Genomic DNA, 22664 nt, shown 5'->3' on the forward strand with positions numbered 1-22664 from the left:
GTAAGGATAAGATGGCAGAAGAGGTCGTCTGCCTGCAGTGGGCCACGGGCTGTCTGTGCTGGTTCCTTTGCCCTCTCCCCTGCTCCCTAAACATTAGGCATTTGCTTGCTCTTGGCTTTGCCCTTCTTGTAGTCTCATCGTTTACTTGGCCTTAGGGGTCCTGGAAAAGGGGCATGGACTGTGGAGGTCCAGCCACCAGGATTGGAGAAAAATTCTAGATACATGGTTGTAAACCCAGAATGTTCCCTGAGTTGGGTCAGAAGTTGGTTGTTTGGGGCATGTGCCTGGATGTAATGAAACATCTGGCTGGTTCTGGTTTGATTAATGACTCCTTTAGGAAGTGGGTGCAAATCAGTGCTTCAGGGTACCTCTGGGTGTTAGCATGGTCCCCCAGTTACCTCATTTATACTTAAGAGTAGATTTGATCCCAGCGAGGGTGGGGAAATCCTTTCTGACCTGGTTTGAGAAGTAGTGCCGTTTTCCTAGTATGTTCCTAAAAAGGAAAGAAGAAAACAATTATTTATTTCTAAAATTGAGATGCATAGCAGGTAATCTGTAATCAGAGTTTAAAAAACTTTTCCAGTGATAATGTTGACCTCTTTAAAAACTGGCTAGAGCTATGGATTTGTGCTCGTTGTAATTTTAGAGCCTGAAATATAGAGATGATGAAGAAATGCACACATACTCTAAATGACTTTTTTAACTTTAGAATTCTCAGAAAATGGACCGATTAGATGGTGCCCATGCCCCAGAGTTGACTAAAAAGGTTCAACGACATGCGTCTAGCGGCTCCTTCCCACCCAGTGGTAATGAGCACCCGAAGGAAGACCTCAGCCTTCGCCTGAAGAAGTTAACTCACGCTGCCCGCTGCATGTTGTTCATGAAGGGAACTCCTCAGGAGCCGCGCTGCGGTAAGGGGCTGCTTGGAGGATACTCACCGGGAGGGGCGCAGTTGAGGCGGTGCGCTCTGTGCAGGCTGCGCCATATATCTGATACTTGTGTTCAGACACCCTTAGAAGAGCGGGACACGTTATAACTCCCAGGAGATTCTATAATTAGGTGTGAGAACTCGTTTGCAATGTAGACTCGGAGAATGTTGGAACCAAAAGGCATCTTGGAAATCATCTGATTCAAAATCTTTGTTGTCTACTACCTAAGTCCCAGTGAAGGTGACTTGCTCGGGTCGCTGGGTAGCAGAGTTGGGATTAGGTTCCGGCTGCCAGACTGCTGTCTCCATTAATGGGCTTTTGGGCTGTTCAGTTAATTTTGCTCTTAACACTTACCTCTCTTTCTTGGCAGCCTCCTTTTATTCACATAGTCCAGATTCAGCAGTTTGAAAATGTACAGAATTGCAGTAGTGTTCCTGTGTCTACCCGGTGTACTTCTGTTTTCTCTCAACGTCTCATGACTGTATTATTCACCATTGATGTCAATTCCAATTTGTAGCTGCTCATAATTTAAAGATTCCCACTTCTGTGGCTTATAGTCACTCTTATTGTCTTACCACAGGTATGCTTGGAATTTTGTCCTTGAGTAAGTCTCAGGGTTATTTGGCCCCTCTGATATTGGGGTTACGTTGTTTTCTTTTTACTGTGCCTTGTACAACATTATTATGCTGCATAATGGAGCATTTAATGCCTTTTGGTGATGCATGTTTGTTTCAACTGCACAGGAGGGATTTATTAAGACAGGTGGCAGGAAAGTTGAGTGTGTTATTGATGTGATTACTGCATGGCCAGAGTGACTTTATAATATAGCCAAGCTTCCAATATAAAGTTAATTGTAAATTCTTCCCTGTATAGTTAGCAAATTACATATTAAAGTATGAAACAGTCTAGTTTTAAACGTAAAGTTTCATGATGAATTCTGTCTTAGGAAGATAAAGAAATGGTTCCTTTTTCTCTCAATTATGCTTGAAAATTTTCCTTGCCAGTATTTCCATGTCAGATGCCTGCTGTTTGTGTATTGAAAGGCTAACTTAGTCTATACTAGAGTTAACCAAAGATAGCAACAGATAGTCTCTGTGTTTTGGTTGTTGGTTTTTAATGGATGTTGCAGCTGGTTCAATTTCTCCTATCAGGCATGAAAATCACTTCTGGTACTTTATGTGGTGACCTAATAACAGGGACTTAAATCAGTCCAGTGGATTTTATTTAATGTCTTCATTGAAGCCTGAAGTGCTGTAGAACTGGTTGTAAGATGTGGAGGAACCGGTGGGACAGGTTATACACAGGAAACCTACAGTAAAACCAGTAGAGTATTATTTCCTTTGGGAATGAACAGTAGTGTTCTCTTAATCGTTTCTGAATAATAACCTAATGAAATTGGCAGGTGGTAAAAACTGAAGCTTAGGGAAGGTATTCTGAGGCAGCAGAGGGGAAGGTGATAGATATACTGGAAAGCCTAGCAGACTAGATGTCACGACAGGTGAGCTGCAGTCCTAACTGCCCCTATGTCTGCCACCTGCCTTGATAACTTGAGGTACAAATCAGTTACCTTCCGTGTGACTTCACTTCTTTGGGTGTTGGGGGTTGGAGCCAGTCTTGGAGAGCCTTTTCAATTCAGATGTTATATGATTATTCAAATAAATTAGAATTATACTTAGAAATAATCATTTTTTGGCTTACCTTTTCATTAGACTGGATTTATGATGTATTTCTAGCCATTTTTATATTAACCGTCTGAGTGACATTTGGAAGACTGTACAAATAACGAGGTAGAATAAAAAAGAAACCTTGAAACATTTCAGAGCAATAGGAAAAAACGCTGTATTATAGACATTTAGATAAATACTTGGGGAATTAAAAAAATATTTTGATACATATTATAAACAGAGTTTCATTCCGTACAAGTACTTATTTTATTGTTTATAATTTTTATAACTACACTTTAATAGGCTTTTCTGTTTCCCAGTATTTTGGTTTCTGTTACATCATGTCTTTCTATCACATATAGTAAATAGATTATTTTAGAGTTTTGGTATTCTTTGAAAAAACATCTACTTAAGGATTAATTGGGAGTCTTTTATTGTGACTGTGCCCTGCTGCTTCCTTCACTGATGCTGCTCTGATTCTGTGTGTCCTTTTCTGTGTGCACTGCTACACAAACTGCCTCTATCTTCAAACTATTCTTTTACAGGAATGTACACGACTTTCACCCTCTTCCTTTCTGAGCCTGTTTAGTGGACAATCGTTTTAGCTTTTCTGGTGGTATGTTAGAGATGAGGCGTAGGCAGAGCCTCCTTTATAAAAGAATGGCCATCAGTGCTTACGAGCTCAAGTGGCTGGTATTTCCATATTTTGCACAGCATTCACTTTGAAAGCACTACCGTCAGTAACACGCTTTACTCCCTTTGGACGCCCGTTGTGGAGTAGAGCTACACTTGATTTTTCATTAGTGGGCCCCCACCTTGCTTTCAGTTAATCAGAAAAACATGAATGAATAACATTTAAATTTTGCATCAAGGAGACCTTGAAAGCCGTTTCGGGGTCTGCCCTGGAATCTACTTGGACTCGGCCCAGCCCCTGCACATTGCACATCTCTGTCTTCTCAACCTTCACTTTTGGGCTCTACCTAGAGAATGGTATGGTGTATTAGGAGCCTGACATGTTGATAGGGTCTCAGTCGTCAAAGAATTAGATTATCCTTATTCTGTGCTGCTCAGGAGGACAGGAAAGGGAGGGCTCTCATGTTTTAGGATGATTTTCAAGAAGAGCTGAGATGTACATCTTTTTAAACAGCATGATAAATCCTTCAACATGCAGGTTAATCAAGTTATTTGGGAATTCTTGTATCTATTTCTACTAACAAAGCTTTTAGCAAAGCAAAAGGTATTTGAACCACAGTGCAAAAATTTCTCCTGCAGTGAGAGTCATCTAACTGTTTTACTTTTTAAATCAGACACAAAAACATTGCAGGTTCCACAGTGTTCTTTAGGGTCTCGTTGTTGTTACGTAGTGGGACAGTTAGGCTCCTTATTCATGTCTTCTGTCATGAGCAGAAATGATTGTGGGTAGAAATGGTGGTTCTGGGACAGTTAAACGTGGTTTTTCTACTTTTAAATATTTTTATTGCATGCATGCATTTTTCCTAAAAAAACTGGGTGTAAACATTTTGTTATTAGAATAAAGCCTTCTGACTATTTTATTCTTAAGCATAACATTCCAGTCTGCCTCTTTAACCCGTAAAAATGCAACTCTACCAATCAATCTTTCTAGTCTGCATGTAATTGCCTAAAGCAAAAATAAAGCTTTTTCTCAGCCAGTTACAGTAGAAGTGAGTTAATATATTGGCAACAGAATAACTATCAGCAATCAGCCGTTAGCTGTTTACTAATGAACTCCCAGATGATTGAAAAATTTCAGAATCAGTGTTTTACTTCGGGCTGTACATGAACTTAACACTTCAGTTGTAGGAAAAGCAACTTATGTGCTATACAAATAAATACTGGTACTTCATCTCAATGAACGGCAGATCTAAAAATGTCTGGAGCCAGTAATAGATCCATGTTTTAATAGTAAAAGTGCTTTTTGTATGACATCAGGTAAAGCCTATTCATACAATTAATTTTATACTGAATTTCATGGTTTGATTTTATTTAAAAATAATTGCAGATGCTGTTAAATCTTCCAGGAATTTTGCATCTGAAGGTTATTTTCCAGCGGATTACGACTGTTTGAAAAGAAGAATGATGGAATGTGAAAGAGTAGAGTATTGAAAAACAGAGTATTGAAAAACAATGGGGAAGAATGAGCTTATAGAAAGAAAAATACTCTCTTTTCAGACAAGACTAATAGGTTTATAAAAGACTGATATTCACACTCTTATTCTTCAGTACTAATGTCATAATAAGAAAATGATGTCAAAAAAGTACAGAACAAAAAAAAGTATAATCAAATCATGGAACATAAGATTGTCACTACAGTGAGGTAAAAAAAAAAATCACATTACATACTTTGGGGAATATAAATAGTTTTAGAAAAGAAACTGTCAAGTTATGACACCAGATGAGAAAGGATACCAGCAGTCTACTGACAGTTCATGTATAACAACAGAGAAGATAGCTCTGAAATTCAATGTGCTATATCCATTCTAGACTAAAAGAGAACACACTGCTTCTTGATTTTTAATTTATTCTGTTTAGGGATGATGAAAATTGAGAACTATTGAAATGGGTACACAGGAAGTAGTAAAAGGGCAGTAGAAAGCAAACAGAATTGGGTTTCCAAGTATGGTCAAGTACTAGTTAAAAATAACAATTGTAGAGTTTTTTCCTCCACCCAGTGTTGATGCTCATAGATTCACAGAACAGCAGAGCTGGGAGGGACTGTCTGGGCATCCATGTCAGTCCCCTGATTGATGGGAAAGTGCAGGGGGGCAGAGGTGGCTGTCCAGGCCTGAACTGTGCCTCCCCTTGGTGAATGGAGCTGGTGCTGGGGCTTGAGGTCTCTGCTTTTTGGCCAGTACTGTTTTTCCTACAACAAAAATACCTAATATTGAAGAGGAACTTCGATAAATAAACATACTTTGTTTTTGTTTGTTTGTTTAAACTCATGATACTTTAAAAAGTTAAGCCATACCTGAGCATGTGATGTGGTTCAACGTCAGAGAAGGGGTTCTTGGACTTTGCTTCCTCATTACATACTACTCAGCCATGCTAATTAAATCATTGGTAAAATAGAGGCAGGCATCTATGTTCAGTAGATAACATGTAATCCGAATTAATTTAAAATTGTGTGTATTTGAGAGAGAAGTTAAGTTCTTGATTTTCTTTTTCTGTATGCAGGTTTCAGCAAGCAGATGGTGGAAATTCTTAACAAACATAATATTCAGTTTAGCAGCTTCGATGTCTTCTCAGATGAAGAAGTTCGTCAGGGCCTCAAAACCTATTCCAATTGGCCCACCTATCCCCAGCTCTATGTTTCTGGAGAGCTCATAGGAGGACTTGATATAATTAAGGTTAGACTTGAGAAGACTAGACCTTATAAAGAATTTTCATATTTAAGCATACTTTTATAAGTGCTGTATTAAATCTAAAGATAAATTTCTTAAGGTTCTACCTTTATGAATATGAATCTGAAATAAATACAGAGTATTTCTGATGAGGTGATTCATTAATATTTTATATTATGGCATGACCAAGGAGATTTATGTTATAATAAATGTTTCTTAAACTTACATGTATGTTTATTTTAGGAGCTAGAAGCATCTAAAGAACTAGATACAATTTGCCCCAAAGCCCCCAAGTTAGAGGAAAGGTAAGCGTTTTAAAAGTTTCAGTCTGCTATTATTTTAAAAACATTTTTAAATTTTCAGTTTTTGCATTACTCTTTCTATGTAGAAATCAGAGATTTGCTTTTGTACGCCAAAGTCATAATTGTGTCATTTGCAAACTAGTCATGCAGACTTGGGAAGGTCTGATTTGGATGGAGAAAATTTTGTACCGATTTAATGGTTATGTGGAGGATAGTCTTTGTTTGATAGAAATGTCATTGTCACCATGGAACGACCAAATTTTAGTTCTCTCCATTTCGGAGCTGGGATCCAGTTGTCTTGGCGTTCAGGTTTTAGTAGCGGTTCCTGCTCACAGCCTAAAGCTGGCTTACTTGTGTTTTCTTCTGTTGCTCTCACTATCCTGGTAGAACGCTGTGAAAAGTGGTTGAGTGTGGAAAGCAGATGCTGTGCATGGAGTTCGTGTGTAAACACTTGGGGGATTTCTCACTGCCTTTCGAAGAACTGTGGTAATTTAAAAATTTGAGGAGATTTTAGAGCTGTAAAATCTCTCTTAGTTTTATGAAGGATCTCAATCTGCTTTCAGAGACTTTATCTTATAGAAAGTTTGGGCTTTGGCCAGTAGGAAGACTTTTAAAGTTAGGATTTTAAATGTAATAAATATTAATTAATGTAGAGGATTAAAAAGCAATTTATTTTGAAATACAGCAGCATATCAGCCATTCCTAGTCGGGGCTTGACTTTGTAAGGTAAAACTTCCTGTTGTAATTTTCTTATCATTTAACATTTTGAGATTTTCTAAAAGTGTTTAATAATAAACACCTCATTTATCTGTTTCTGATTCATGAAGTAGTCCTCATAGTTTGCATATATGTCGAGCTGACCTTTAAGTGCCACATTTTCTCACATGATTGGCGCCTTTACTGCCTTGTGGGTAGAAAGTGCTGCCCCTGGTTCCTTTGATGCTCTGGTGTCTCCAGTTGGGTTTCTGCTGTGCGGCCTGGCGGCCATGGAGGCTGTGTGGCCTCAGAAGACTGCTGTGCTTTTTCTAATTTCTTTTTACAGATACACTTGTATTTGCTTTCCGTTTATTTTCCTCTGTGTTGAATACACTTTTGCTGTTGTTTTTGTCCCTGTCTTCATCAGACCTTCTCTCTCTTTTCCTCATGTGCTGCATTTGTGTCTCCTGTGGTTTCAGACACCAGAAGATAACTGGCTAGAATTACATAGAAAGTAATATCCAGTATATTTTGAGTAAAAATTTAAAGGGCTCCTGGAAAGCAGAGTGCAGGAGCCTGAGTTCCTGGGCTTGGCCGTGTCTCTGTGGGTGGGACAGAGGGACCTGTTTGGTTCCCTGGATCCCGGTAGTTGGGTCTCCAGGTGCGTGATTGGGGTCTTTCTGAGAATTAGCTGATTGTACCACATGGACATGTATGTGACGTAGCTTTGTGCATGATTGGTGTGTCTTGTTTGTGATACCTTTTTTCTCTGAGGAGATTTGGAGCCATGAATGATCCAGAGCACGTGGAAGGAGGAGAACATGGTGCTGTGACCACCATTGTCCACTGGGGCCTAGAGGCCCTTCAGCAGCCCGTTGTCCTGCTGCGGGCTGTTGCTGAGAGTCGTTACTGGGCTCTAGGCTGCATGTAGATGGTTAGCATTCCTGACAGCAGTTAGATCATGAGGTTTGAAAGATGGTATAAAGTACCAAACATAAAGTCAAGACGAGAGCATTTGATTTTAGCAGCTGGTGTTGGTTGGTGCTCCAAGATTTAGCGCTTCTCCCTTCAGGTGGGACCTTGTGGGCGTGAAGAGTGTAGAGCCATGCGGGCCTCATGATGGGAAAGGGACACACACGTCTAGTTCTGGAAATTCTGGGTGGGCTCAGTGTGTAGGTCCCTTACTGAACAATTCCTTATTGAGTTGGTTATTATTTTTTTAGTTCTGTGAGTTGATGGGCTTAACTTGCAACTTGAAGGCACACTCATTGCCTTAAAAAGCCATATTGTGTTTTACAGTGGCTCAGGGAGACAGCGAAATAAAGGAAAATGTCAGTGCGTTTGCTTGTTTAATGCCACTCAAAGCTGTGGACCCTCATCCTGCTCTCCCTCAAAGATGTTCGCTGCTCATGAAGCAGAGTGACAGTGCTGTTTAGTAATTTAGCTGAGCCGTTTTATATCCATTTTCTCTCTTCAGGCTCAAAGTACTGACAAATAAAGCTTCTGTGATGCTCTTTATGAAAGGAAACAAACAGGTAAAGAACTCAAAAATGGTTTTATTTTAAATTTCTTTTGATGTTATCTGCAGCAAGGGGACACTTAAATCTTTTTTTCCTGGCTTTAGCTAATGAAGCTGTAGTGGTAGCAGGAAGTTATCCAGGCCTCAGTTGGTGCTTATGGAGATCAAACAAAGTGATCTACATTTTGCTTGACTTTATCATCAAATCTCAGTGGGGTGCATTTCTTCCTGCTGCCAAACTTTGTCAGCTAACGTGGTCAGCACTGTTAACACTGGACTGGTTCTGTTAGCTGCTGTCGACTCCTGGAGTGTGCAGTTTGGTTCTCTACTTCCCGCGTTATACCTTTTTTTTTTCTTCTTGGTGGTTATTTAAAGCAGATTTTTATCCTTTTTTTCCTGGAAGCCCAGGAAGTATGCATAAATTCTGGGAACAGAATCATTAGTGCAGTTAAGGTGTTTATGTGGTGCCAGGTCTTTCCCAAAGGATTGGGAGTTGGAATCCTGGGGCGTGAAAAAAACTGTAAGATTTTCCCATAACCTCAGAAAAGTTTGGTGCTCTATAGTGTAAAGGTAGATTTAAAAAGTGGGAGTAGAAGTCCAGTTGGGAGTAGGAAAACAATGACCCTAATCATTGCAGAAAGGTGGAGTTGAGGCCGTCTGAGTGAAATAGAGAAGGGGCAAGAGAAGCCTCAGGGTTTAACTCAGGACCTTTCTGACCACAAAGGTTATAATGTTAGAGCACGGGTCATCTCCAGTGGTTACAAACCGAGGTGAGTCTAGGGGCTGTGCGTCTCGGACGATGTCTGGATGGGTCAGTCCTGAAGGTGCAGGTCTTATTCCTCTGACGGCTCTTGATGTGAAGAGGCCCTGGGAGGTGGCTGCCTTCTGCAGGTGCTGTCCCCCTTGACAGAGCATTAGATACAACCATGCTAGTGGGCTGTGTGGGAAATGCAGTTCATCCTAAAATTGGTTTTTTTCTAAATTTAGGAAGCTAAGTGTGGCTTCAGCAGACAGATTCTGGAAATACTAAATAGTACTGGGTAAGTAAATCTTGTTTTCAAATGGTATGTTTTACGAAATGCTAACTTTTCAGTTCTGCCACTGATGCTTTTCGGTTGTTATATCTGTTCATATATTTTTATCTATTTATTTTTGCTCTAACGTTTTGCGAATGCTTTGGCTTAGACCACAATAGAATTTTCTGGCCAGTGTCCAACCTATCGGTAACATAGAGGAGGTATTCTGGCAGTCATCAGAATAACTCTTTGTCTACTTTCCCAGAGGAAACTTGATAACTGAGTTCTTACCATGCATAAAGATATTTTAGGGAAAGTGTATTATAGGTTTTTAATTTTCTTTAAAAAAATATTCTAGTTTCCAAATAGTTCATGAAACTGATAGGATACATATTAGGATCCATTGTCTGGATCTGAGAAATAGGGTAAATTAAATTGCAGAGCTCATGCTTTTGCTCTCCTTAGTGATGGAGCTGCTGGGTAAGAAAATTGTAGTTGAGTTTTGTGGTTAAAAACCAAACCACTTGGGACTTCCCTGGTGGCGCAGTGGTTAAGAATCCGCCTGCCGGTGCAGGGGACACGGGTTCGAGCCCTGGTCTGGGAAGGTCTCACAGGCAGCGGAGCAGCTAAGCCCGTGAGCCACAACTACTGAGCCTGCTCTCTAGAGCCTGCCGTGTGCCACAACTACTGAGCCCACGTGCCACAACTACTGAAGCCCACATGCCTAGAGCCTGTGCTCCGCAACAAGAGAAGCCACAGCAATGAGAAGCCCGCGCACCGCAACGAAGAGTAGCCCCTGCTCGCTGCAGCTAGAGAAAGCCCGTGCGCAGCAACGAAGACCCAACGCAGCCAGAAATAAATAAATAAAATAAATAAATTTATTAAAAGAAAAATGAAAACAAAGAAAACACCAAACCACTTGTTTGGAGATACTTAGCACATGTTCTATGGGGTTGTCAGATGTTTCTGCTTATCTTTCTTCCTTATTATTTCTCAACTGCTTCTTTTCAATATTGTGAGGATTCTAACCGTAGCTTTTTTTTTTTTTTTTTTTTTTTTTTTGTGGTACGCGGGCCTCTCACTGCTGTGGCCTCTCCCGTTGCGGAGCACAGGCTCCGGACGCGCAGGCTCAGCGGCCATGGCTCACGGGCCCAGCTGCTCTGCGGCATGTGGGATCCTCCCGGACCGGGGCACGAACCCGCATCCCCTGCATCAGCAGGCGGACCCCCAACCACTGCGCCACCAGGGAAGCCCCTAACCGTAGCTTTAAATAGACTAGCTGACCCTGTGAAGTGACACGGAAAGTCATCTCTGAAGCATTTGGGCATTCTTGGGCAGGGTAGAGTAGCACAGGTTCAAATACAACTTTAGGGACCAAAGAAGAAACACAGTTGTTCTCTTCAAATGATTGTGACATTTCAGAGGAGAGTCTAGTTGCTTTTGTCCTGTGGCCTCCAGCTGCCTTGTTTTCACCCCGCCCCAGGATGTAGGAGAGGCCGGCTTGGCTTTGGTTGTTTTTTTACGCCCCCTTTCTCTGTCTTCCCTCTGCCACAGATCCCAGTCAGTTGCCCTCAGGCCACCTCTCCCTAGTGCCAGTGTGTCCCCTCAGGTCCTGAGGCCAGGGTAGGACAACCCTAGGCCCATCACCGCTCAAGTATTTGGTGGAAAGTCTCCATAACTTGACTTTCTGTCCCATATCTGTCTAATCCTCATTGGATTGGAAGCACCAGTTAACCCCCAGTGGAGCGCCTTCTTTGGGAGAGAGTGCCCTCCCGGCTCGAGACTGGCTAAACGCCTCCCAGGGTCTGTTAACTTGAGTGGCCTGCGGTCTTGCTGAGAGCCATTAGAATGTGGAGGAAGCTCCTGGCGCTTTATTCCTTTCCTCCATTCTTTTTTTTTTTTTTTGCGGTACGCGGGCCTCTCACTGCTGTGGCCTCTCCCGTTGCGGAGCACAGGCTCCAGACGCACAGGCTCAGCAGCCTTGGCTCACAGGCCCAGCCGCTCCGCGGCATGTGGGATCTTCCCGGACTGGGGCACGAACCATGGTCTCCTGCATTGGCAGGCGGACTCTCAACCACTGCGCCACCAGGGCAGCCCCTTTCCTTCATTCTTGCACTTGTCTGTTCCTTCCCTAGCCAAAATATGTGTGCCTTGAGGGGCTGAGTACCTAGTGTGTATTGGGTGTGAAAAGCACCCTTTACAGTGAACTTCTAGGAGACATATTGGCTGCTGTGACTCTGTATACCTATGTACATTTAGGCCCAGCACTTCTTAGATCCTTTATAGATAGTTCCAGAACTCATATTTGTATTGTACTGTGTCAATTAGGAGATCTGCGTCCTTAGTTAAACTTGAAGGGAGACTTACATTGGGTGATTCTTTTTTTTTTTAATCATTTTTGCTCTTCTTTCAAACATTCCTTTTTTGGTACTTGCTGCTGATTATCCTGTCAGGTTATGTTTTTGACTGTTTCCTGCATCGTGGACAGTCTTCTTTGGAATGTGTTTACTCAGTAAACAAGATTTCCCTATGAAGATGGTTTTGGTTTTATGGAAGACAAAATTTGTTTCTTTATATGTGGCATTTTCTTTGGCCAATTTTTGGAATTGCATGTGTACCCACAGTCTCCCTGCAGGAATTCAATCTTACATTCTTACTAATTCTTTGACCACCTTGTAATGAAATCCTCCCCGAGTAGATGTGGTTGAATTTTCATTAATTTATACAAGTAGTGTTCATTACATGGCATAAAGCCACAACACTTTCACTGGTTTCGTGCATATTGAAAATAGCACGTGGGACTGCCCTGGTGGCGCAGTGGTTAGGAATCCGCCTGCCAGTGCAGGAGACATGGGTTTGATCCCTGGTCCGGGAAGATCCCACGTGCCATGGAGCAACTAAGCCCGTGTGCCACAACTACTGAGCCTGCGCTCTAGAGCCCGTGAGCCACAACTGCTGAGCCCATGAGTCACAACTACTGAAGCCTGCGCACCTAGAGCCTGTGCTCCGCGGCAAGAGAAGCCACTGCAATGAGAAGCCTGTGCACCGCAACTAAGAGTAGCCCCTGCTTGCCGCAGCTAGAGAAAGCCTGCGTGCAACAACGAAGACCCAACAGAGCCAAAAATAAATAATTAAAAAGAAAAAGAAAGTATAGCGTGTGTGTTCTGTGATAAAGTTTATTGCTGTGTGGAAAGCACGTCTGCAGAGGGTAGAGTTGGTTGGCAATGTTTTTTCCCAGCTGGTGAGCCCCCAGCCTCCATCCATGGGCACCAGCAGGGCTGCTCCCTCCTGCACCCTAAGCAGCTGCCAGTAGGTTAGGAAGCAGCAGTGCCGAGGGGGCTGGAAATGGAGCGAGGGTGTTAACGAGAGGCCTGCATGAACGCTGAGTCTAGCCTGAACTTGGCAAACTGCAACTGGCCGCCTACTTACGTAAATCGAGTTTTATTGAAACACTGTCCTTTCATCTCTGCCTTGTCTGGCTGCTTCTGTGTTTCACAGCAGAGGTGAGTGGTTGGAGCAGAGGCTGTATGGCTCGCAGGGCCGAGATGTTTACTGCCTCACCCTTTACAGAAAGGTCGCCGACCCCTGTCTGACCTGACACTGTGTAGAGAAAACTCCAGATGAATTCGTTTCTTGGGATGACTTATTCTGTGTAGTACCTGACAGATTAAGAAGTAAAATCATTTCTATGTTTCCACAGTAAATTTTGTTAGCAACAAAATAGTTTTACTTTTCTTGACCTTTTGGGACACCAAATAGTTCTTATAATTTTTGTCTAAAACTGTATTTCTTGTTAAAATGTTTTCTCCTTTTTTATAGTGTTGAATATGAGACATTTGATATCTTGGAGGATGAAGAAGTAAGTTCTATGTTTTATGTTTTGTCCTTTATCTTAGTTTTAATCGTTAGGATTATCATTTAATCCTAATCTGACAGGAAGGTTTCAGGGTCCCTGTTGTTTCCGTAGGTTCGGCAAGGATTAAAAACTTACTCCAATTGGCCGACATACCCTCAGCTGTATGTGAAAGGGGAGCTTGTTGGAGGATTGGACATTGTTAAGGTGAGGTTGGGATTCGTTCGTCTGGGAGCCCAGAGAACTGAAAACCCGGGCGCGTTTGAAAATTATTTCATTGGGGTTGTCCTCGATGTTCTTTCCTGGCCTCATATCTAATCACTTCTAGACCAGCATTACCATCTTTACCACCATAATATCTGTCGTTCTCTCAGCTCTCACCTCATCCGGGCAAATCAGCCCCCTTACTGTGTGGCCTTTCCTGCCACGCTGGGTCCTTTCACAACCTCCTCCAGCTCTTGAGGGACTGCCGACCAGGGTCTGAAGTGTGACTGGGCATTCAGAGCGGCTCCGGGTGTGGCCGAGCTCAGAACCTGATTTATTCACACTGTACTAAGTTCTTCCATGTTTTCAGCTTTCCTTCACCCTGTCTCTGCTTTGGATTTCCTTGCATATCTCACACTGAAGTATGCTTTCTGTACCCTTCAGGGCCTTTCTCTGTGAGTCACTTACAGAGTCTTTCCGGCCAGAAGTGTTCGCTCTGCCCCTGCTCCTGAAGTTCTCCTGTCCTTTTCTATTTATATTATCGTAATTATGTTGTTTTCTGGTGTCATTTTATTTTGCTTTACTCACATGCACTTTGGTGATGGCGTGAAGAGCACCGGGCTAAGGGCCCGAGGGCCTGAGACCTAGTGTCGGCCTGGACCTGCTGGCTGTGTCCCCGAGACCTGAGGTCATCTCCAAGTCCCCCTTTGATTCTCAGATGCTAGAACACTGGAGAGCTCTGTCAGATCGTAAGCGTGTTTCAAGGACGCTGTTTCTTACATGTCTTTAATGATGAATTTCCTTCTTTGGTTTGCTTTAAGTAAATTCTAACTGAATTTTAAACGAACATGACTTTTCTTATAGAATTTCAAGTCCAGAACTTAGGGCACCCTTACCTGGTAGCACCTGTGTGCTCCGGTGCTCTCCTGATTAGCCCAGGACCCCAGAGGGCAACTGCAGCTTTCACGTCCTCAAACCCTACCCCCGACCCAGGCCCACCCTGGGCGTCATGGTGTGGGAGGAGGGTGGCAGTGGGTGGGCACAGGAGGGCCTGGGCAGGAATGCAGGGCTCTGCTCCAGAAGCGCCAGCCTTCACGAAAGGCGGGTGGTGGAGCTGCCGGGGCTCAGGCCCTCCTCGGCCTCGCCGGTTAGAGGATTTTCCCTGAGGTCAGATCCCTGGTATCTTAAGTGGAAAGCAAGTGGTAAGTACAGCTGTCTCTAGTTATAAAATGAAAGTTTTTAACTCATGCTTTCGTACCGTGAAAGACCTCTGGCCCAGCCCTGAGTGCCGGTAGGTTTTCTGAACACAGGGCCACGGTTTCATCTGCCCAGATTTTGTCTCCTGTCCAGTTCCAGGTTTGACATCACACTTCTTGAGCAAGCCAGTGAGGCACTTCCCCAATAAACTGTCTCATTCCTGGAGGGAAAAAAAAAGGTTTAACACAGTGGCTTTTGAATAGCCCTGAGGCAACAAAAATAGATCTGCATTCGTTACCTTATATCTATTTTTTATTTTTGTAAGACACAAACTGTCTTCCGACCAGAATACCCTTGAGCCTGTTCTTGTCTGAATGTTTGATGGCCTGTACCTCAGCCACTGGTAGCTCTTGGGGAGATACAATCAATAAATCTCATTTAATTCTAAAGCTGAGCTGCACGGGCAACTTCTTCTTAGGTATATAACAGGGTGTTCGTTATATGACTTTCTGTGTTCACCTGCTAAGAACTTACACATTTGGAAACGTGCGATAGTGTTAACATTTTTCTTTGAGAAGCTAACTGGGAATAGTTGTTAGGTTGCCATTTTGGTCTGTTTCTGGCAGAGGGCAGTTCTTCACCTTTAGGTCACTTAAAGCAGCGGTCTCCAACCTTTTTGGCACCAGGGGCTGGTTTCGTGGAAGACAGTTTTTCCACGGACCGGGGGCGGGGCTGGGTGGCTCAGGCGGTGACGCGAGCGATGGGGAGTGGCAGGTGAGGCTTCGCTCGTCCGCCGCTCGCCTCCTGCTGTGCGGCCCGGTTCCTAACAGGCCTCGTACCGGTACTAGTCCGTGGCCCAGGGGTTGGAGACCCCCAACTTCAAGCCTCAGCTGTGTTGCCAGCGGGTTAATCCTGACTGCGCTCAGCAGGAGCCGTGAACGCCGTTTTGGTGGTTGAGTGGCTACTGAAAGAATGAACGGCTCGGAGACTCAGTGACTCCACAGGCCAGTGTCCTGAGGAAAACATCTGCTGGTTAACACGCACACAGTGTGTTACCGTTACCTCCCAAGGGCGAATGGTTCATCACCGCAGACTGTTTGGATGCAGAAACAGTTGAGAGGCAGAATATTTAGATCCGTTGCTGTTTAACCCACTGGCTCACAGTCACAGCGGCATCCGAAGGGCCTGCGCCACGCCAGGCAGGCCCCTCTGGCTCTTCGTGTAGGCTGCCGCGTCTCCTCCATCGGGTGAGGAAATGGACAGAAGTTAGGGGAGCTGTCTGCCCTGTCGCAGCCAGGGAGCCGTGGCCAGATTCCACCTGAGGGCCACCCGGCCCACCCACCTTGCCGCGTGGCCTGCTGCTGCTTCTGAGTCGTGTGCTCTGAGAGGCCCTGTTTGGCCTTTTGGTGTAGCTGGACGTCTGCTTGTTAAATAGGTAGAAGATCCCAAGACCTTGCTGTCTGAGTTTGTGTGACAGGATCATGCCTGTTTGGGTTCAATCCAGAGAGCAGTGTGAGTGGATTTTAGTGGTTTTATTCATTGATGTTCATGCAGCTTAGGAAGAACCTGAAATGTTCTATCAAATTAAGTGTTTACCTTAAACTAGAAAATCTTACTTATCCTCCATGGTCATGTTTTAAACTTGATGGCTGTATTCCATATTTTAGATCTGAAAGATAGGCACAAAAAACTTTCTGAATTACTTCATCTCTTTAACAGTTTCTGGCCTTTACATTTACGTACTAGTACCATGGCTTTTCCAAGTTTGGTTGAAATAGTGAAGCCTGTTTACCACCTGTAGGGCCGCAGGTGTCATGTGCATTGTATCTGAGTGGACCTTAATATCACAGCCTTTCATTTTTCAGTCACTCAAAGTTCATTTTCCCTGTTTATTGCTGTTGTTTAAATAGGAAGCTTCATCATGTTGCTCTCATTGCTGTATTCGCTAATGCTAAAAAATCTGTTGGTGTTCGTTTTAGAATGCCTTTTAACTTTAATTTTGTACTGTGATAGTGTACCCAGTTTTTATGGCATGATCCTTTGTTCAAGTGTGTTGGTGGACTGGAGTTTTCATCCAATAAGGTGTTTCTTTGGGTTCTCTGATATAGATGCGATCTTTCATTGTTTAGATGTTTTCATCTTTTATATATACGTATGCATGATATTATTGTTTTTTATTTTTAGGAACTGAAAGAAAATGGTGAGTTGCTGCCTATACTGAAAGGAGAAAATTAATAAACGTTAGACTTGGTGCCCGGCTGCTGCAAGAAAGACTTCACTCCAGTGGAGCAGTTCACGACTGAGTCCTCAGGAGAGGACTAGCTGTAGAAAATGCTCGTCCCCAGCTGCACTTTGTGTATTTCACAAGGTTGGGCTAAACACACGTATGTGACGTTTTTTCCACCAAAAATAGAATGCAATAAACACCTTCAAGTTCACTTAAAAATAATTGTGTAAAAAAGTGTGTCTTTACAGTGGTGTTAGACATATAGTTACTGTAATTAACCCACTTTTCATCTCTTTTTCATCACATGTGGGCATCTTGAAGCAGTTAAGAAATAGACAGGCTTCAGAGAGTGAAGAACTGTGAGAGTCTGAACCACAGCAGTATTTAGAGCCACTCATAGACCAAACCAGTGGCTCCCCTCACTGGCCGAAGATCTCTTTACAGCTCAGAAAATTCCGCTGCAGACCTTGTCCTGACAGCATCACTGAGCTGGGCCTGGTGAAGTCGCAGTGGCAGTGTCAGGCGTCTGCAGATTGAGGACCCGTCTCAGAAAGCCCCAGCAGCGTAGTACCAAGAAACGTTTGAGAGGAAGGTGACTTCTCAGTGGGTGTGTCAGTAAGGCTTCTTTCATAACTTGTACAAGGATGGTAGCCTGGCAGCAGAATGGTGTTGTCGAGTTGTGCGTTACACATCACAACTTATTTTAATCATTGTATTGAAAGTATTGATTTAGCCCTTAAGTATGTGGAGAACGTCCAGAATTCCATGAAAATTTCAATAGTTTTTTTTTTTTTTTTTTTTTTTTTGTGGTACGCGGGCCTCTCACTGTTGTGGTCTCTCTCGCCGCGGAGCACAGGCTCCGGACGCGCAGGCTCAGCGGCCATGGCTCACGGGCCCAGCCACTCCGTGGCTTGTGGGATCCTCCCGGACCGGGGCACGAACCCGCGTCCCCTGCATCGGCAGGCGGACTGTCAACCACTGCGCCACCAGGGAAGCCCTCAGTAGTATTTTTGATCCTGAATCCAACGTATTGAAAAAACAGTTGCTCCAGTAGGCCTGTGCTGTGCATGCCTTAAACAGACGGTTGAATCCACTGTCATGGTTCTTAGACTTTTCTGGTACCCGTGGCACATGTTAGCCTCATTGAGTTTTCCCAGCCTGTCCATCTGAAAACTGTCTGGTGGTTGTAAGGAAAGGGGTGCAGAGGCCAGCAATTTAGGTAAGAGAAACAGTAGGAAACGCAGGTTAGCCCTTCACCAGGGCACTGGCTTTTCCTGTCTCTTGAGCGGCAGGCCATTTCTCTGCTTTTTGGTTGTGTGGAGAGGAGGGAGCTGATGCCCTGGTGTGTGTTACAGAGACATCTGCACGAGATCATAAAGGTGGACGTGGCCTTGCTTCCTGCCGGGAGGAGGACACCCATCATGGTGGGTATTCCTGCCACTGTGTGTAATCAGGTGGGTCTCTTCTGGGCATTAGTCTATGAACTACATTTTTCCACTTAAAATGAAAATAACTGTATAAGCAAACCTTTAAAATGCAGATGGAAATGGAATTTTGACTGAAATTTTATTAAGCCATTGGCTTCAGGGATGTGTGTGGCTCACAGAGGGGTCCCTAATTTCCTTGTGTGCTTTTATCCTAAACCTAAATTGTCTGCACGCCGCTTTCATGATTTCTGCTCTCTCCACGAGTGCTACCTGCCCTGGTATATTTTCTACTAAGTCAAATTTTAACCTCACCTTATCCCAGGCAACAGTGTCTTTGCAATCACAACAGTACCTTTACTAGTTTTTCTTTTTCCCTCTTGCCCATTCAGGTAAACAAAAAATATATATATAATATATAATATATATATATAATATATGTAACAAAATATATAACAAATATATAACAAACACGCTGACCTCCAATTTGGGAACCGCCCTTCTGGCCAGAGGTGTTGCTCTGATAATGTAAGATGCTACGTGCATTTTAGGACAGCCTTCCCTTCCTTCAGGTGACTCTTGCATGATGAAAAACTTTGACGGTATTCATCCTTGTTTGAGCATCACGGTTTGGGTTGGGATGAGTGTTCAGAGTTTTTGGGGAGTTGTCCCTGTGTTGAACGTGAGGTTGTCCTCTTGAATTCTGTTAGTTTTTGGGTCCGTTGGTTCTAGGTATGTTGGAGTGACAGTGGCACAGGTTTCTGTTTTGCAGGTGTTTCCAGCTAGACGTTGGGAAGGCCAAGATGCCTCCATGCAAACTGATAGCCATTCCTCATTGACTTTTCCGGGTATATTGTAGGAGTAAGGCAGGTGATTCTTGTGCCTGGTGGAATGTCACATTCCATAGGTAATCCCCGATCAGATTTCCTAACCAGCAAGCCTGTCCTAGTCATAACGTTCTGTCAAAATTGTCGTCTTCTCTGGGATCCACAAATCCTGGAGACAAAGTAGTTCTCAGCACCCGAGAGACCGTTGGCAGGGAAGGTGACAGGGTGTCGTTTGGATGTTGCAAGTTTGAACTTTGTTGGGAGCAGACTTGGGGCAGGGGCTGTGTGAGGGTTTTAGCGAGTTTGTCTGGTTTGGGGGAGTAGGGGCGTGCCTGTGGATAGAAGGGCTGGGAAGCGCTCTTGTCTGCTGGGGGGCCAGGGGCCTCTGCACGGCCCAGCCCTGCCAGCTCCTCGCCTCCGTGGTTCCCTGTGCTTGAGTTCGCTTGTGACATGGGGCTCGTGGTGGGCCTGGGGCTGGGGAGCGGCAGGTCACCGTGCAGGGTGCTGGGGATGCTGGCACTGGCTGCTGTTACGACTTCGTCTTTTAACCCCCAGGTTGCCCTTCAAGAAAGTGACTTCCATGGGAACTGGGAGGGCTCACTGAGGAAGCAGGCAGCTCCCCAAGGCTCGTGTGTCGAGCCTGGAGGCAACTTCCTCGCGAGGGAAGGGTTTTTCGGGAATTGGTATCCACTTGGGGAAATAGCTTGCAGGAAGAGACTAAAAAAAAACAAAACAAAAAAACTCTGATTTTGCTTTGTAACCAGAAGTGGAAAGAAAAATAAAACCAATGAAAGGAGTTGGGAATTTGGGTGAGGGACTTAGGGAGATAAGTGAGTTGTTAGCACAAAGGCTCAGCTGCAGGCTTGGGCTGAGATTTCCGTCCGGGATTATATGACTCCCTAGACCTGAGGCTCGCCTCCTCCACGCGGCCACCCCATCACGGTGTATGGAATTAAGTTGCCTTTGTACCTGTAATGGGAAATGCTGGGTGACTGGCCGGGACTCTGGGCTCTGGCTGAAGTCTGTCCCTCTCCTGAGCACTGGGGAGGGCAGTTCATCCTTCCTCTTTCTTACCACCTGTTACTTTGTAGTCCAAGGATTGATTTGAAGAAGGCCTAGGAGGTAAATGTGTTGAGACTTGCTAAAATAATGTAAATGGCCCTTGGAACATAAAAGGATGGGGGGACGGTTGGCCTTGCCCTGGTGATGACGGGGACCTTGTGTCATCCTGTGGGACAGCTGAGCCTTGCAGGGCAGCCGTGCTGTTCCTGGCCTCGGTCAGGAACTTCAGGCCGTCCATCTTGACTGATCAGTAACTTGCTCAAGAAGGAAGAAAAAAATGATTTTCCCTTTGCAGACTTTACAGAAAACCTCCTGATGAGTTTGAGATAGAGACAGATTTTTAAAAATAGGAAGCATATGTTTATAATTAGAAAATCTCATTGTATTAACTTATTTTTAAAGAAAGCTACGTTTCTAGTCATGCTAAGAAGTTTAATTGACCTCTGAAACAGCTGTAATACATTTGAATGACTTGATGTAGGTAATCATTACCTGCCTCATTGGAAGGAATTACAAAAATAAGACCTATCCCGTGGCCAAATCAGAAGTTCAAAGCTTAAGACTGAAATATGAAGCATGATTTTCGATTTAATTAAAGTCAATTTTTGTTTTTGTTGGTATGCGGGCCTCTCACTGCTGTGGCCTCTCCCATTGCGGAGCACAGGCTACGGACGTGCAGGCCCAGCGGCCATGGCTCACGGGCCCAGCCACTCCGCGGTGTGTGGGATCCTCTCGGACCGGGGCATGAACCCGTGTCCCCTTGCATCGGCAGGTGGACTCTCAACCACTGTGCCACCAGGGAAGCCCCTAAAGTCAGTTCTCTTAAATGTGACAATAGGTACTTGTTACCACAATTCACATATTTTTTTTCCAAAATAAAAGTAATTTGGTTCTTTGCAGGTAAATTCATTTTTTTTATACCCCATTTCAGATGTTGAGTTGTAGGAATAGATATAAGTTGGTGCCTCATTCACCAAAATGGGTAATTTCAAAGACAGGGTTTTGTAGTTAGTAACCCCACTCTGGTTTCAGAATGCTAGGGGCTTTGTCTGATGTTCACAGACGTTCAGATCCGGAAGACATGAGTTCGGCCAGCTTCGGGGCATTCAGGCCCAACAGGGAGGGCGTGTGTCGGGTGTGTGCCCGGGCTCCCCACGCGCCGCCTCGCTGAGGCCGCAGCATCCCCCGAGGAAGGCTCCGGTGCATCTAAGTTACTTCGCAGGGGTCCAGGGAGGGGGTCTGAGCCAGGAGGGACACCAACTCCAGCCCTGAGCACTGTGCTTTGGGCATCGCGGCACGACGGCTACAGCCAGAGGTCTTGGGCTTCCGAAATCCGTCAGGAGTACCGTGGCTGTGTAAAAATTAGGTGACCAAAAAGGCCTTTCGTGTGCTCCCCCACCTTCATCTAAATGGTTTTCTCTTGTAGATAATTTTTAACCATCTCCTAAAACAACGTGTTTTGTTTAAGTTATAAGTTTCCTGTATGAACACCTAGAGGGAGGGCCTGACCCTTTGTGGGGTCGCCCGGGGGATGCCTGCCACGTGGCCTGGAGTTAGGGGGTTAGGGTTCCCGTCTCCAGGAACCAAGTACAGCCCAGCCTTCAAACCCAGGCCTGGAACCTGGATATGGAGTCTATTCAGGAAGAAGAGAAGCTTGGTATTTTTACGGGCGTTTACATAGTTTTTTATGCTATTGCTCTGTGTTTTGTGTTTTAAAAAAGGGCCATGGTGACAGATAGGAGCTTGGATGCCCTCAGAGAGCCCCTCCCTCCCTCCCTCCTCCCTCTAGAGGAAGGTTCCAGGCCATCTGGTGCAGGCAGGGAAGAGGCCCCAGCTGTTTCTGGGCCCACAGTGGAGATCTGGCCAGGATTGATGCAGTCCAGGGCACTTGTCCCTCGTGTGTCCTGAGGGTCTCACTCCAGCGTCATTGCGTCCTGCTGGGCAGGGTGTGTGGGTCTGGCTGTCAGGCTCTGGAGGCGGGGCAGCCGAGCAGGTGGCTCACAAGCACTGCGCCGGGCTCTGTGTCGGGCCCTCCGTTCCCTAAGTATGTCCTGTTCCGGAAGAGTGCTCCTCAGGGCACTTGCCTCTCCTGGGAAGCAGCCTCCTGCATCACCTCGGTGGGGCCTGAGTGCTGGGCCCAGTGCAAAATGAAAACTCTGGCCCTTTGTTCATAGAGCAGGAAAAAGTGCCCTTAGAGGTGCTAAAACATAAAGCTTTTTTCTTCCACATTCTCTATGTCATGGTTTTAAAGTTTTGCTGTTTAATGCCCTAGTAAAGAAAAATTTAAATTATTAGCAGGAGTCCGCTTTTCTTTGTATTGTGCAATGACAACTTTAAATGCAAATACGAGAGCATTTACCTGTACATGGAGGATGTGAAATGACA

The 22664-nt window shown here is 44.5% G+C and overlaps 1 protein-coding gene across 2 annotated transcripts in view; it reads left to right on the forward strand.

Moving 5' to 3' along the window:
- The window catches only part of GLRX3 (glutaredoxin 3), a 31202-nt gene extending 14014 nt beyond the window's left edge, over positions 1 to 17188 (forward strand). Inside the window, exons 4-11 of one of the 2 annotated variants that reach the window (XM_004265705.4) lie at positions 710 to 911; positions 5786 to 5958; positions 6196 to 6257; positions 8428 to 8485; positions 9457 to 9509; positions 13305 to 13344; positions 13453 to 13545; positions 16924 to 17188. In XM_004265705.4, coding sequence (XP_004265753.1) covers positions 710 to 911; positions 5786 to 5958; positions 6196 to 6257; positions 8428 to 8485; positions 9457 to 9509; positions 13305 to 13344; positions 13453 to 13545; positions 16924 to 16974 — 732 coding nt within the window. In that variant the 3' untranslated portion in view covers positions 16975 to 17188. The remainder of the gene's footprint in view (positions 1 to 709; positions 912 to 5785; positions 5959 to 6195; positions 6258 to 8427; positions 8486 to 9456; positions 9510 to 13304; positions 13345 to 13452; positions 13546 to 16923) is intronic. The other variant, XM_033420704.2, reaches the window with a different exon arrangement.
- Positions 17189 to 22664: the final 5476 nt, after the last annotated feature.

The sequence above is a fragment of the Orcinus orca genome, chromosome 14 (assembly GCF_937001465.1).
Source record: "Orcinus orca chromosome 14, mOrcOrc1.1, whole genome shotgun sequence".
Taxonomy (NCBI): domain Eukaryota; kingdom Metazoa; phylum Chordata; class Mammalia; order Artiodactyla; family Delphinidae; genus Orcinus; species Orcinus orca.